The sequence below is a fragment of the Mus musculus genome, chromosome 17, assembly GCF_000001635.26.
Source record: "Mus musculus strain C57BL/6J chromosome 17, GRCm38.p6 C57BL/6J".
NCBI classification, from domain to species: domain Eukaryota; kingdom Metazoa; phylum Chordata; class Mammalia; order Rodentia; family Muridae; genus Mus; species Mus musculus.
The window spans coordinates 68,574,941-68,590,751 of NC_000083.6; the positions used below are offsets into that span (position 1 = coordinate 68,574,941).

The following is a 15,811-nucleotide window of genomic DNA, read 5'->3' on the forward strand; positions in this document are numbered from 1 at the left end:
TTCTCTTAGTGTCTGTATAACATCTTTCCAGGCTCTTCTGGGTTTCATAGTCTCTGGTAAAAAGTCTGGTGTAATTTTGATAGGCCTGCCTTTATATGTTACTTGATCTTTTTTCCTTACTGCTTTTAATATTCTATCTTTATTTAATGCATTTGTTGTTCTGATTATTATGTGTCTGGAGGAATTTCTTTTCTGGTCCAGTCTATTTGGACTTCTGTAGGCTTCTTGTATGTTCATGGGCATCTCTTTCTTTAGGTTTAAGACGTTTTCTTCTATAATTTTGTTGAAGATATTTGCTGGCCCTTTAAGTTGAAAATCTTCATTCTCATCTACTCCTATTATCCGTATGTTTGGTCTTCTCATTGTGTCCTGGATTTCCTGGATGTTTTGAGTTAGGGTCTTTTTGCATTTAGCATTTTCTTTGATTGTTGTACGGATGTTCTCTATGGAATCTTCTGCACCTGAGAGTCTCTCTTCCATCTCTTGTATTCTGTTGCTGATGCTTGCATCTATGGTTCCAGATTTCTTTCCTAGGGTTTCTATCTCCAGCATTGCCTCACTTTGGGTTTTCTTTATTGTGTCTACTTCCATTTTTAGGTCTAGTATTGTTTTGTTAATTTCCATCACCTGTTTGGATGTGTTTTCCTGTTTTTCTTTAAGGACTTGTAACTCTTTAGCAGTGTTCTCCTGTATTTCTTTAAGTGAGTTATTAAAGTCCTTCTTCATGTCCTCTACCGTCATCATGAGATATGCTTTTAAGTCTGGGTCTAGCTTTTTGGGTGTGTTGGTGTACCCAGGTCTGACTGAGGTGGGAGTGCTGGGTTTTGATGATGGTGAGTGGTCTTGGTTTCTGTTAGTAAGATTCTTATGTTTGCCTTTCGCCATCTGGTAATCTCTGAAGTTAGTTGTTATAGTTGTCTCTGGTTAGAGCTTGTTCCTCTTGTGATTCTGTTAGCCTCTATCAGCAGACCTGGAAGACTAGCTCTCTCCTGAATTTCAGTGGTTAGAGCACTCTCTGCAGGCAAGCTCTCCTCTTGCAGGGAAGGTGGACAGATATCTGGCATTCAGACCTCCCTCCTGGCAGAAGATGAAGGCCTGAAACAGGGCTTGTCCCAGAATCTGTGTAGCTTCTGTAGTCCACACTCTCACCAGTGCAGAATAGTCTTGGGATCCGGGAACCAAGATGTCTCCCATAGATGCTGTGGCAAAGCCCTCCCGGGTGGGCCAGACACCTCTCCTCTGGCAGGGAAGGTGCCGGGATGTCTCGACCCCGAAACATGATTTGCCCCAGTTGCTCTGTGGCTTCTGCCTGTCCTAGAAGCTGTTAGCGTTTGCAGTCCACACTCACACCTGCGCAGACCAGTCTCAGCAGAATCCAGGAACCCAAGATGACTCCCCCGGATGCTGTGGTAAAGCCCTTCCGAGTGGGGCAGACTCCTCTCCTCTGGCAGGGAAGGTGCCTGGATGTCTGGAGCCTGAAATGCAGTCTGTCCCAGAAGCTCCGTAGCTTCTGCCTGACCCAGAAGCTGTTAGCTTCTGCAGTCCACACTCTCCCCTGCCAAGACTGCTCTTCTTAAGAAACATGTTGAAGCCGATGAGGAAAGTGAAAGTCTCTGACTTCCATGTCCTGGTAGAATCCACTCAACTTGGACCTACTTAATAGGTAGCTTTCTGTCTCTGGTGGGTACTTCCATATGCTATGTATTTACATACACACATAGAGAAAGACATACATGAATACACACACAGACAACTGAAAGGGATACAGTGCTTCCAAACTCACCTTACAAAGTCAAACTCATCCTGCTGCTGAAGTTAGATAGAATTACTAAAAGAAAAGATATGTGTGGGCCAATAATTCCTGATAAACAAAAATGCAAAATTCCTCTACAAAGGACCAAAATTGATGTAGTTTATGAAATGAATAAAAGGCAAGCTCAAAGGGGTTATGACACTAGATGCACAAAATGCTTTTGACAAAATTCAGCATGCCTTGATAACAAAATAATCTAAAACGTACAAACAAACAAACAAACAACAACAAAACCTAGATATAGGAGGAGAGGCCCTCAACATAAAACCATTATGAGAAGCTCAAGGCTAAGATCATAGTAAGATTGGAACAGAAAAGACTGCCTACATTTAACAGTTTTATTCAACATGTTGTTCAGACGACAAGAAATTAAAGACATCCAGATTGGAAGGGATAAAGCTAGTGTCTCTTTGTTGATTAATTATCATGTGTGTGTGTGTGTGTGTGTGTGTGTGTGTGTGCACGAGAGAGACAGAGGAGAGAGAGAGAGAGAGAGAGAGAGAGAGAGAGAGAGAGAGAGAGAGGGAGAGGGAGAGGGAGAGGGAGAGGGAGAGGGAGGGAGGGAGGGAGGGAGAGAGAGAGAGAGAGAGAGAGAGAGGATTTCATCAGAAACTGTTCCAACTACACCACATGAAGATAAAGTTAAATTAGACCCATACATTGTATGCATACATTAACCTAAAATACATTTACAGCTCAAGTGTTAAGACCTGAAGCTGCAAACCTTCTAGAAGAGAGCACAGAGAAGCAACAGATCCTTGCCTTTGGTTTGCTTATCTGTGGCTTTGCTCTGAGACAGGCTATACCTGTGTGGCTATCCTAGCCTGTAACTCCCTAAAACCCAGCTGGCCTCAACCTTAGGCAGGTTCTCTTCCTTAAATCTCCCTAGAGTTAGCATCTCAGGCTTGCAACTGCCGGGCTCTGGCATTGGTCCTAACAGTAAGCTTCGGAATTTCACAACAGAGGCAACAAGAATAAAAACAAACCATTGACAATGTAGTGGAAAAGTTCCTGCATACAAAGGAAATCACAGAAATGGAAGAAGCATTTGCAAAGTACACAGTGGCTGAACAGTGAAGACCCCCCCCATAAAGAGCTTCACAAGTAAATAACAGTTAAACCAATATGGTGTGCATCTGCAGTAGAGCCTTTCTTCTGGCTGATTAAGGGACTAGAAGCATCTCTACGAAGGCCTGTACTGTTTGACAACATCATAAGCCTAATTTTGTGTGTTTAAATAGTTAGAGATAATATTTATTGGGGGATAAATTCTTTACTTTGAAATATTGTGGTATATTTGAATGGAGAAACATCTCAAATTTAATTTGTGTTCTCCCTTTTAAATCTCATCATACTTACATGTATATATATGTGTGTGTGTGTGTGTGTGTGTGTGTGTGTGTTTGCATGTATGTGTGTATACACATGGAAGATAGATAGATAGATAGATAGATAGATAGATGGATAGATAGATAGATAGATAGAGATAGAGAGAGAGACAGAGAGAGAGATTAGAGAGAGAGAGATGTAGGTAGTTCTGTCTTTCATATGCACAGCCCAGTCTAAGATGTTTATCCAGATACTGAGTTAGAACATCTTATTTTCCTCCAAAGTTCTGTTTATATGTCACAACATATTTCTCAGGAAGCACTGTGTAATTCAGGACTTTTATAGAGCTTAATGTATGCTAAAGACATTTTACAATTTTGCTAAGAAAACATTTGCCCATTCTTCATTTGAAAAGTGACGTCTTACTCCTCTTAAGTAATAAATAATGCCCAAGATAGTATTCCCCCTTTGCTTAGCTGCTAAGAATCTCCATTGGGTCTGTGGTAGAGACAATTGGGAAATTATTTTTATGTGTCTTCCTTACCTTTGCTATGTGAGAGGTTACTGTTGCATGCTCTGATCCTCAGAACCACCATAGTTCTAAATGGGTTCCGGTGCTACAAAGATTCTTATGCCACCTTTCCAAGGACTTTTTTTTTTCTAGATTGGCAAGGAAATATAAAATTTACATTCTAGGGAATTTTTAAAAATTCCTTTTTGTAGCTCCACTTAACTATTCTTTTCCCATTCTATACACATATTAAAACATTACATCTAGAAACGTTAACATAAGCAACCATAATCTTCATTACTTGAGTCCCTTGTGCTTGAGAAATGATTATTCTAATGCAGTAGGCATTGGTCACCTCTGACTTCATCAATCAGGAGAGGACCATGGGAATGAATGAAGTGTAATTACACTTTAAAGATGGTACTTATTATTTGCATTCTGTCTCATAAAATGATAATTATTTCACTAAAATTTTGCTAAATATGAATAAATATGTTTAAAAAAAGGAGGATCTAACTTAACAGTTTCAAATTTCAAATAAAGCCCATAAAACTTTATTTACTTGAAAAAAATGGATGTGCATTCATGAATGGCCTACTTTATCTACTTTAGTTCTAGTCGTGAGGTATCTTTCTGCTTCCCCCTCCCATGGTCCACCGATGACCTCACTGCCTTTGCTGAGAGCACAGAATGTGCCATGGGCACTTTTATTATCCCAAGGGATGTGGCAGCCCCCTGTGCACATTCTGGCTTTGCCCCGTTTTGTCCCTGTTACATTCGCGCCTTTTCTGACATTACCCCTCTACCCTCTACTAAGGAATTAGCATCGTCACTAAGACAAAAGAAAAATAAATTCATATTTCTATTATTTTATAAAAGGATCAATGAAAGTATTTTAACCCTAAGCCCACTCTTTAGTCATCATTGTTATCTCACTTTCTAAATAAGAAATCCTGAAACTAAATCCTCAATCTTTTTTTTTTTTTTTTTTTTTTTTGGTTTTTGGAGACAGGGTTTCTCTGTATAGCCCTGGCTGATCTGGAACTCACTCTGTAGACCAGGCTGGCCTCGAACTTAGAAATCCGCCTGCCTCTGCCTCCCGAGTGCTGGGACTAAAGGCGTGAGCCACCATGCCCGGCTTAAATCCTCAATCTTAACTTCTCCTCTGCTCCTTCCAGTCTCTTCATTTTTCATGAAAATAGACTTTGCCAAACCCAGGAGCAGGTAGGATGTTCAATGGTTCTCCCTTTGCATCTGTGATTCTCTGGTGTTCTCTCCTGGGTTTCCTTCCCTGGTGACCCTCTTAGCCTTCTTCCTGGCCCTTTCTGTGTCTACCCCATAAGCATTTTCAGTTTATTGTCTTTAGACTTTCATTTATTGGCAAGAATCACATCTGTCTCTTGGATGGTCAGCATCCACTCTGCTAGTCAGGCCTTGCCTCTTGCAAGATTACTGCTTGGGAGGGTACCAATAGCCTGCTTAAGCTGAGTCCTGAGCAAGAAGCATGTGGAGGTCAGCAGGGGCATATCATCTACTCATCCTCTGTTTTGTACTTCTGGTTTGTCCAGCCCATGCCCGAATAGAAGGAAGACTCTTCTATCTTGACCACATCACCACTCACCACTCTCCCCTTGTCCCAGGGGCTCAGGTACTCTGTCGATGAACTTGTGGCTCATCTTGCTAACTACAGCACCTTGGCTGCCCTGTCTTAAGACACATCCCCATACTCCCAGCACGTCAACTTCTAGTCCTTGCTCTCCAGTTTGTGCCTGCATACCACCCTCCTTCCCCAGTGCCATAACCAGCCTCTTACTATTTATGTCAGCAGAAGCTAAGCTCCAAGAAGACCAGGTCTTTCCATCTAGTTGGTGAAGTAGCCTGAGATTGTGGAATACTGGAAAACAAATTATGTTTTCATACCCCTTCTTTAAATGAACAAACAAAGCCTCAATGGTCATTTTTAAAACAAGAAGGGATAAAGTATCCTCATGTTTCTGTTACCGGCAACATTTAAATCTGCCTTGCTTTCCAAGCAGCAGTGTTTGTGTGTTATGGTGGAGAGCTAATGTCGTGTAATTTAAAAGCTGCTAAAGGAAGTAGGTTAAGTGCATGTGTTTTCAGCAAGGAGTCATCAGTGGTTGTTTGAGGACAAGGACGTTGCAGTCTGGTCCTGGTTCTCTGATGAGAGCTCTGGGCTCTCTGGACTGATGCACATTTAGATGAACAGGTATTCTTCATTTGTTTTCATTTGTTTTCATCTGTGTTAAGACTGTTCTGGGATTTCTGTGCATCCAAACAAGCAATGCTTCTGAGAGAAGCCAGTTTGGGGCTGTGGGGAGGATGGTCCCGGTCTCTGACCTATTCTGGTTGCAAAAATCCATCCTTTTCACAGTGGATTATATCCCTTGGTCACCAGGAAGGGCATTTGGAATAAGAAAGGACAGGTCCTTTTTCGGCTTTCCAGCCATCAGTACAATCTCTTAACACTTTGATGGCTCCCATCATGTCCTGTCTACATGTAACAGATCTCATGCCGTACAGAACTGTTTTTGTTAAAAAAAAAAGGGGGGGGGGGAATTGCTTGGTTTTAACAAAGGAAAAATCAACAGAATTGCTATTTTAGCTTAATATTCTTCAGCTGCTGGAATTGCAGAATCCATTCACAGTAGTTTACTTCAAGAGGGTTCTTTGCACTCCGTGTTTCTTCTCTGAGGGCAGGTCTGAGGGCTGTCGATGTTGTGTCTTTGTCCTTGTCCCAGTGCTTTGATTTCCGACCTTTTGTCTGTCACCACTGGGAGTTCACATTTTCCTTTTGAGGAATTCAAAGACAGGTGGGACAGGACAGTAAGGCCTGTCCTTCACCCTTCCAACAGGTCTTCTTGTGGTGTCACCTTTAGATTGGCACATGGTGACTTTAAATAAAGGTTAGCCAAAAAGGAGAACATGAATTTGGGGTGAGCAGCCTATCTGTCAGTGACTACAGATTCCCTGAGACTTGGAGGTCCCGTTTCTCTCATGTTAGGACAAAGAGGTACAGATAATTTCTGGTTTATGCAAACACTTTTTGTTCTTCTTTATCTTTACCAAAAGGACCCTAGCCCTTCTGTTTACCCATGTCCAAGGAAACTTAGACTTGACATAGTAAGGGACTCATACTACTTAGAGGGTCAGAGACAGACTTCTGAACTCGAACTGAATGCAGACTAATGCAGCAATTATTCTCATGGCTGTGATAAGTCCTCCTGACCAGCAATGGATGCAATATTAGCTGATATTGTCAGTATTTATCCAGAAAGCACCCCTACAGAGTAGCTACCCTTGATCAGTCATTGTGTGAATGGCTGCCAGAGACACGGTGGTAACAAGTTAGATGTGAAGACTCTCGCTCTAGCCAAGAGAACAGGAGGCAGCAAAGGATGAGAGAAGACGATTCCAGGAAACGGTGACAAGGGCTGGGACCCGTTCCCTAGAGAAATAATTCAGAGCAGGGAAACTTTTTCTCCATACTTACATTTCTAAATATCCAATTACAAGAAAGATACTCTTGGCAAAAATGTTATTTTATAGAGGAAAAAAAAAGCCTACACTAACTCGATCAAAGACATCTTTTGTCTTAGAATCGGTGATGAAAATCATTCCAGAATTTACAGGTTACTTTCCCCCAGCAGAGAGTTGACCATCAACCATTCAGCATTCAAAACTCAATGAGGGAACTGTCTGGAAATCAACACATTATTATTTCATGCTCTTCTTTATTCTTTGTGTTGTCTTTTGCTGTGGTCTTCATGTGATAACCTTCCTCCAATCATGCAGGCTGTGCCTCTCCCCTCAACTCTAACAAGAAGAGAAATATGGCGCCCATCAGGAATCAGAGACACAAAGCCTGGGTTAATATTAAAATTATCACTTCAAACTTTAACTTAATCCAGGGTGTTAAACTATTACAGAAAGTACTATGAATTAGCATTTCCTGCACGTGGTGTGGTATCCACAAAGAGGCATCTAGGGTGAAGGAAATGGTTTCTGCTTGCTTGGTTTTGATCTCTGAGACAGCAGGGTGATCTTACTCAGTGCATAGAGCTTGTGCACATCAAGAGACAAAGATAGGAAGAAGTCTGGTTTGTATTCTCGTTTCTTCTCTCATGCGTCCCTTTGCTTCCTGTAGTAAGTTAAAAGATCCCTACCTACAAAATGTGGTAGAAGCATGCATATGCCTTAACTAAGGACTTTAAATTTTTAAATACCAGCCCTTCTGGCTTGTTTAAGAGTTAGTTTTTATTTGTTTGTTTTTTAAGAGCTGTTTCCTGGAGACAGTTTACTGTGGTTTGAACCCTGGGGCCTTTAGGCAAGCACTTGCTGTGTAACTCTGAGCTATGCTTAGCCCTGGATGAAGCAATTCTTGGTTTTCTATATTTGCCCTTCAAGTTGTTTCAAGCTCAGGAAGTATATAAGACAATTTTCTGTTGTCTAGTAAATGTATGAAATTTTGAAGTATGTTTTCTAATTTCTCTAGGCATTAGGATTCTAATATCACTCAACCTTGCTTAGTATTTCATGCAACACAGTTACTCATAACCCTGTGTACTGGCTATTTTTGTGTCAACTTGACACAGGCTGGAGTTATCACAGAGAAAGGAGCTTCAGTTGGGGAAATGCCTCCACGAGATCCAGCTGCAAGGCATTTTCTCAATTAGTGATCAAGCAGGGAGGTCCCCTTGTGGGTGGTGCCATCTCTGGGCTGGTAGTCTTGGGTTCTATAAGAGAACAGGCTGAGCAAGCCAGGGGAAGCAAGCCAGTAAAGAACATCCCTCCATGGCCTCTGCATCAGCTCCTGCTTGAGTTCCAGTCCTGACTTCCTTTGGTGATTAACAGCAATGCGGAAAATGTAAGCTGAATAAACCCTTTCCTCCCCAACTTGCTTCTTGGTCATGATGTTTGTGCAGGAATAGAAACCCTGACTAAGATACCCTGAGTAAGCTTTTTTAATTATTTTTATTTTTTAAAATTGGATATTTTGTTTATTCACATTTCAAATGTTATCTCCTTTCTCAATTTCCCTAATGTAAACTGTCTATCCCATTCCTCCTTACCCTGCTTCTATGAGGGTGTTCCCCACCCACTTACCCACTCTGCCTCACTGCCCTACCATTCCCCTACACTGGGGCATCAAACCTTCACAGAACCAAAGACCTCCCCTCCCATTGATGCCAGATAAGACCCCTTCAGCTCCTTCAGTCCTTTCCATAACTTCTCCACTGGAGTCCCTGTGCTCAGTCTGATTGTTGGCTGTGAGCATCTGCATCTGTATTGGTCAGAATCTGGCAGAGCCTCTCAGCAGACAGCTGTATCAGGCTCCTGTCAGCAAGCACTTTTTGGCATCGACAGTAGTGTCTGGGTTTGATGTCTGCATGTGGGATGGATCCTCAGGTGGGGCAGTCTTGGGATGGCCTTTCCTTCAGTCTCTACTTTACTCTATGTCCCTGTATTTCCGTTAGAAAAAGAGCAATTCTGGGTAAAAATTTTGGAGATGGGTGGGTGACCCAATCCTTCAAACAGGGGGCCATGCCTAACCTCTGGATATGGTCTTGACAGATTATCCCTCCTCTTTGTGGGGGTATTTCAGCTAATGCCATCCCTGTGGGGTCCTGAGAGTCTCTTGCTTTCTTGGCACCTGGGACTTTCTGGTTGCTCCCCCCAGCTCCCCATCCCCTATTGCTACAACTCTACGCTATTGCACCCAAATTCCTTTACTTATAAAGGGCCAGTTGTGTGTCAGACTAGGTATTGGTTACACAGATGCAAAACAGATTTGAGATCACATCCTCTAACAAAACAAATGGATATCAGATAAGTAATTATTTAATTTTTTAAAAATTAATAATTTAACTGTTTACACTCCATATTTTATTCCCCACCCCATCCACCCTCCAACTATTCTACATCCCATACCTCCTCCCTACCCCAATGTCTCCACGTGGATGTCCCTAACTCCCACCCCCCTGACCTCTAAACTCCCTGGGGCCTCCAGTCTCATAAAGGTGCATCATCTTGTCTCTTAATTTAATTTGTAATTGAAGTAGGTTTCCTGTGTTGAGGTTATTCATGACAGTCTTAGTTAAGGTTTTACTGCTGTGAACAGACACCAAGACCAAGGCAACTCTTATAAGGACAACATTTAATTGGGTCAGGCTTACAGATTCAAAGGTTGAGTCTATTATCATCAAGGCAGGAACATGGAAGCATCCTGGCAGGCATGGTGCAGGAGGAACTGAGAGTTCAACATACTCATCTGAAGGCTGCTAGCAGAATACTGACTTCTAGGCAGCTAGGATGATGTTCTTAAAGCCCACACCCACAGTGACACACCTACTCCAACAAGGCCACACCTGGCCAAGACAAACCATGACAATAACCAAAAAGGATAGATTAGCGTGGGTTGCCAGTGAGGTTTAAAGAAGCAGAGGCCACCCTTCAAGGCATCAGTCTGCAGAGGGGAAAGAGTGAACACTGCTGGGGTGGTGGGGGGAACATGGACTTCTATTGTTGCTGTTTCTGGTTCCTTTGTGTAATGCACAAAACTGGATTGTACTTAAATTCTGCCTATTTACTCGATGTGGTAGTCTAAAGATCCTGAAGACCCAGACACTGGGTCCATGCAAAAATAGTACGCAGATTGAAGAGAAGAGAATGCTCCCTGCACTGCAGGGGAAAGGGGAAAGGGAACCAGCCATGAGAACACACAGGCAGGAGAGGACAGTTCCTGTCCACTGATTACTGTTTGCCCAGTTGGCAACATCCAGGATCAGCTGCCTAGAGCAGAGCCAGGAGGTGAGTGGAGGAATTTGTGCAGTCAGCACTGTGCATGATTATTGTCTAGCTCATCTCCTAGAATGTAGTTATCGAAAACAGTTGGGAGAAGCCTAACTGAGCTGATCTCAGGTTCCCCTTCCCATAGCTAGAGTGACAAAAAGTCAAAGGAGCTGGAGCAGAGTTATTTGCAATAGGCTGTCAAAGTGTGGCAAATAGACCCTTAAGTTAGATGCAGGAGTGGGCTTCTGGTGAGAGGGAATTGAGGCAGGGGAATAGAAGGCCTGGAAAGCCCACCGATGGGGTTGAGAACAGCTGGGGCTCCTGAGCAAGCCCGAGGGACAGAGAGGAGCTACTACCATCAGCTGGACTGCAGTTTCAGTAACTGTGGGGCGAAGAAGTCCCAGTATGGTCCACTGTGTATGGCCACTGGAGTGGAGGTCAGTGGTTCCAGTAGTTGAGTTGTACATGTGGACAGGAAGCAGGTGGCCTCTGAGATTTCGACACCAGCTGTCACAAACAGAATGGAGTGGCGCTCCATGGTTTGGAAGCCACAGTCTTCCCCAGTGACACGGTAACACACTCCAATTGGTGAGCGTGAGATTGGTGACTGTCCAGGAAGACAGGAATCAGGAGGTCTGGGAGAGGAAGTGGGGAGCAGGGAAGGAGAAGGCTCATGTCTGCCAGGTGGATACCCAGAGAAGAAAGCCTCGTGCACAGGGCTATAGGGAGCATGTCATAGCTGTCAGAAGATACTGGAGCTAGGAGATAGGACATACTGATCCAGAGAATGGGAAGGGGAGCTTGAGGCTTGCTGGGCCTGAGGTAGAAGTGTAAGAGCCGGGAAAGGGATGGAAAGTGTAGGGATAAGTAAGGCATGTGCCTCCTAGGTTAGTAAGAAGGTATAGGAGGGAGCATTGCATGAGCTGTGTGTGTGTGTGTGTGTGTGTGTGTGTGTGTGTGTGTCTGTGTGTATGCATGTGTGTCTGTGTGTATGGGAGTGTGTGCCTGTGTATGTCTCTATATGTCTGTGTTTCTGTCTATATGCATGTGTGTGACTGTGCCTGTGGTATGTGTAGATCTGTGTATGCACACATGCACCTGTGGGTATCTGGTCGCATCTGAGTATATCTGTGTCTCTCTGTGTGTCTGTGTTTGCGTGATTGTTCTGTCTGTGCGTGAGAGTGTGTATGAATGTGTGTTTGTGTCTGGGTCTGGGTGTTTGTGTCTGAGTGTGTGTATGTGTGCACATTTGTGTGTGCATGTGTGATTGTGTGCGTGTGTGTCTCTGTGTCTATCTCTGTGTGCATGTGCACTAGGGAGAAGGTCCTGAGCTCTGCATTCCCATGGAGTGGCTTGGTGGTGGAGATATATGCAATTCAGTCATCAGCTTGTGGATATGTGGCCTTTGCCATTACTTATCTTTGAAAAATAAGTAAGCTTTCTTATGTCTCCTTTTACAGTTTTTTCAATGCCTATTCATTTTCTTCTCTGTGATATGAGCTGTGCTGTGGTGGTATCTGTGACAGCCATCGGCACCTCTGCCTCATCATTTTATAAATCGTCACAGTCCTCGGTCATTTCATTGACCATTTATTTTAGTTTGTAACGTTTCAGTTAACGTCATTTACATAGTTCAGAATTTCCAGTTCTTGAATGAGAGTTTTTTCAAGCCATGTTCTTTTACTTCCTGAAGGGTCAAAGCATGTGAAAATCCTTCCAGGTCAACCTGCATGTCCTACTCCTGGGTGCCGAGGCATAGGTCATATCCGTGGCCCACGTTATGCAGGACACCACAGGTAAAGACCTTTTTCTTTTTTTTACATAAGTCATTTTAGGGATGAATGGGAGCATCTCATAACTGAGTCTCAGAGTCTGCTAGTCCATCACTATCCTTTCTCCTCTGCTGAGATGCTGAGACCCTTTCTTAACCAGCCCTTCTATCTGTTCTCTTCTGACTTTGAAGGGTCTTGGGATGCGGAGGCATTTCTAAGTCCCACTTGAAGCTTCTGAGCCTCTGCAACGTAGGGTTTCCTTAAAGCACCCCCTCTCTGATGTCTTCCCTGCCTGTGTCTCTGCTTGTTCTGAATCATCTCCATACCTGCTGAGTCTTTCTTGTAGAAAAATCCCAGAAACACTTGCTTTCCCCTCCTGTTTTCTGTTTACTTTAAATTCTTTTTTTTTCCTCCTTTTAATTTGTTTGCCAAATAGATGATTCTGTTAAGGCATATGAAGTGAAAGTGAAATTATTTTCCATGTCTTAGGTGTTCAGAAGAATACAAAGTACATGGCACTTACAAAAGAAATATAATTGAATCAACACATAAGCCTTTGCTATTGTTCCTATTCCCATTAGTTTGTAAAGTTATTCATAGACGAGTTATTCATATTAATGTCCTAGTAAAAGAACTTAAATTAAAACTGAAAAGAACCAATATTAAATTTGCCTAATATTAAGTTGGCCTACGTATATGCTTATACATGAATGTGTGTGTGTGTGTGTGTGTGTGTGTAGTCCAGGCTATAAATTACAATCTGATATTCACTAGCCCTAAGATTCTGCTTTGTTTTAAATTCATTAAAATTAGATAATTTGACAATATCCTCTCCCATCACAGCCACACAGCCATGTTTCATGTGCTGAGTGGTCATCTGTGGCTAGGACATGTAAGATAGTTATGCTGCCAGAGAGTTCCATTTGACATACTCAAGAGAGCCTCCCTGTATTAGTCAGGCTTCTCTAGAGTCACAGAACTTATGGGTTGTCTCTATATAGTAAAGGAATTTGTTATGATGACTTACAGTCTTTGTCCAACTCCCCATTGATGGTCAGCAGCAGCTGTGCATAGAAGTCCTTATGTCTCCAATAGAAGGTGTGGCCCAGATTAAAGATTTGTGCCACCACACCTGGATCTGGGACTTGCTTTGTCCCAGATGACTTTGAACTCAGAGATCTCCTTGCCTTAGTCTCCTGGGATTCATAGTCACTATTCCTCAAGATCTCCATGCCAAGATCCAGGTCAGAAACTTGTATCTCCAAGCCTCAAGATCAGGATCACAGGTGAGACTTCCAATTCTGGATTGTAGTTCATTTCACATATAGTCAAGTTGACAACCAAAAATAGCCACTACACTCACAGAGTATTCTGCCTTCATTGTAATTTTTGGAGTGACAGGTTTTTCTTGGTGCTTCCTTTAGAACAATTTAGATCATTGTCTTCCAACATATCCAAGTCATAATATTGCAGCCAGCCCTTCCACAAAGCTCTCTGATGAGGTCTTATTGTAGGGCGGAGGTGCTTGGACATTCTTGCGGTTCCATGCCCAGCAGGATCCCCCATGTTCTTCCCTTCTTCCAAGCGGCCTTGTCAGCATCACTGTGCAACTTCACTAGTTCACATTTTCTAGCTGGGTTCTGAAGAGGCCAGAGTCCATGGGTGTGGTTTTCCTGTTTCTGAAGCTTCTCTAAGCTCTTTACTGACTCAGCGTGTCTCAAACAGAGCCTGCTTGCTGCTTTTCATTGTTTGGTTCAATCATTGATATGAGAGCATTTGGTGTGCTTTATCTACCGAAGACTCTTTCAGTGTTTGGTTGCACAATCTAGAATATGAAGCAACAGTGAGTAAAGCATACAGAGAAAAACAAAACAAAGGAAACACCGTAGATGTACAACAGGGCAAAAATGGGACATCTTAGTGAATTTGGAGCCATGAGACATTACCCCACCTCCCAAATCCACAAATGCTTGGGGCTGCTCAGGAGGTGTGTTGCCATTCAGTGGGGTAATGGCTCCTGTCCAGCTGTGGGCCTGTTTATAACAGAGCAAGGCTTGAATAAGTGAAGGCAAGGTGTGCAAGAACTTCCCAATACCAGGGATTCGGAAATGAAAACGGACAAGAATGGACAGCTGTAATTAACTTATCTTTAATTTTAGAAAAGAAAAACAGTTTCAGAATTTGACTTTTTACACTTACATGCTGACTAAGGAGCTACAAGGCGTGTCAGTGAATCCATAATGTAAATAAAACATCCAAACTTATGTAGGGGCAGAAAGCCTGGAGTCTTCCTTCCACTAACAGTGTTTTATACTGATAAATGAAGCCATGCTGCCCAGTGGAGTTGTGTAGCCTATAAGAAGGCAGTCACTGGAGAGTGGGGAGCTTAGGCAATGTGGGAAGCTCTAGCCATAGTGAACATCCATACCCCGGCTTTAATCATTTAGTCAATTTGCTGCCTTTGTAGCCTGAGAAAATATTTAAGTTGACCTGTAACTAACTGAAGAGATGGACTGTGTTCTCTCCAGTGTCTGGAGCTTGCTTGAATGTTCTTTGTGTTATTGTGGCCTAATCCTTGCATAACTCTAAATGTTAGGAGCACGGGTCTTCACTTCTGTGTGTGATGGTGTCTGTTCAGTTATACACACATAGCCACATGGTCCAGGCACAAGACTGTTAGAAATACTCCATCTCACACCCAAAGGGAGTATCATGAATGCTGTTCCTATAATCAAAAGGAAGGTAAGAATCAGGTGAGGTCTTTGTACATCCCCTTCATTCACACCCAGATATATTCCAGAGCCAACTGTAGCTTGAGTTGTTCTTGACAAATTTAAAGGAAAAAAAAGAAAAGAAAAGAAAAGAAAAACCTTATATATTCTAAAGAAAAGTACTTTTCTCTTTTGGCATAGATTTAGTTTTTGAACCCCAAAGTCATCATTTTAAAATGTTTTCCCAATGATTGTTAGGCAATTAGTATAGTCAAAGAGAAAGGAAATAAACCCAAAAGCAGACCCCCAACTAGCTGCACTCAGGGAGGGCAAGCATCCAAGTATCAGTTTCCTTGCTGTGAGACATCATGACCCAGGCAACTTGTAAAAGGAAGTGTTTAATTTGGGCTTACAGTTGTAGGGGGTTAGCATCCATGGTGGTGGAGCATGGTGGTAGGAACAGGTGAGAGCTCACATTTGCATTTCAGGTAACAGGCTGAGAGAGGGGGGGAGAGAGAGGGGGGGTGGAGATGGAGAGAGGGAGAGAGGGAGACAGACACGGACACATACACAGACAGACACACACACAGACACAGACACAGACACAGACACAGACACAGACACAGTCACAGACACAGCCACAGACACAGTCACAGACACAGACACAGACACAGACACAGACACAGACACAGACACAGACAGACACAGACACAGACACAGTCAGGCACAGGCACAGGCACAGGCACAGGCACAGGCACAGGCACAGGCACAGGCACAGGCACAGGCACAGGCACAGGCACAGGCACAGGCGTCACAGACACAGACACAGACACAGACACAGACACAGACACAGACACAGACACAG

General features: G+C 43.1%; 1 protein-coding gene across 8 annotated transcripts in view; it reads left to right on the plus strand.

The window, feature by feature from the left end:
• L3mbtl4 (L3MBTL4 histone methyl-lysine binding protein) overlaps positions 1-15,811 on the plus strand; it is a 511,181-nt gene that overhangs the window by 302,043 nt on the left and 193,327 nt on the right. For 7 of the 8 annotated variants that reach the window (XM_006524417.3, XM_006524416.3, XM_006524420.2 and 4 more), the window contains one exon: positions 12,157-12,259. The exons of the other annotated variant lie outside the window; for it this stretch is intronic. In XM_006524417.3, the coding sequence (XP_006524480.1) occupies positions 12,157-12,259 (103 nt within the window). The remainder of the gene's footprint in view (positions 1-12,156; positions 12,260-15,811) is intronic. 8 annotated transcript variants of the gene reach the window in all.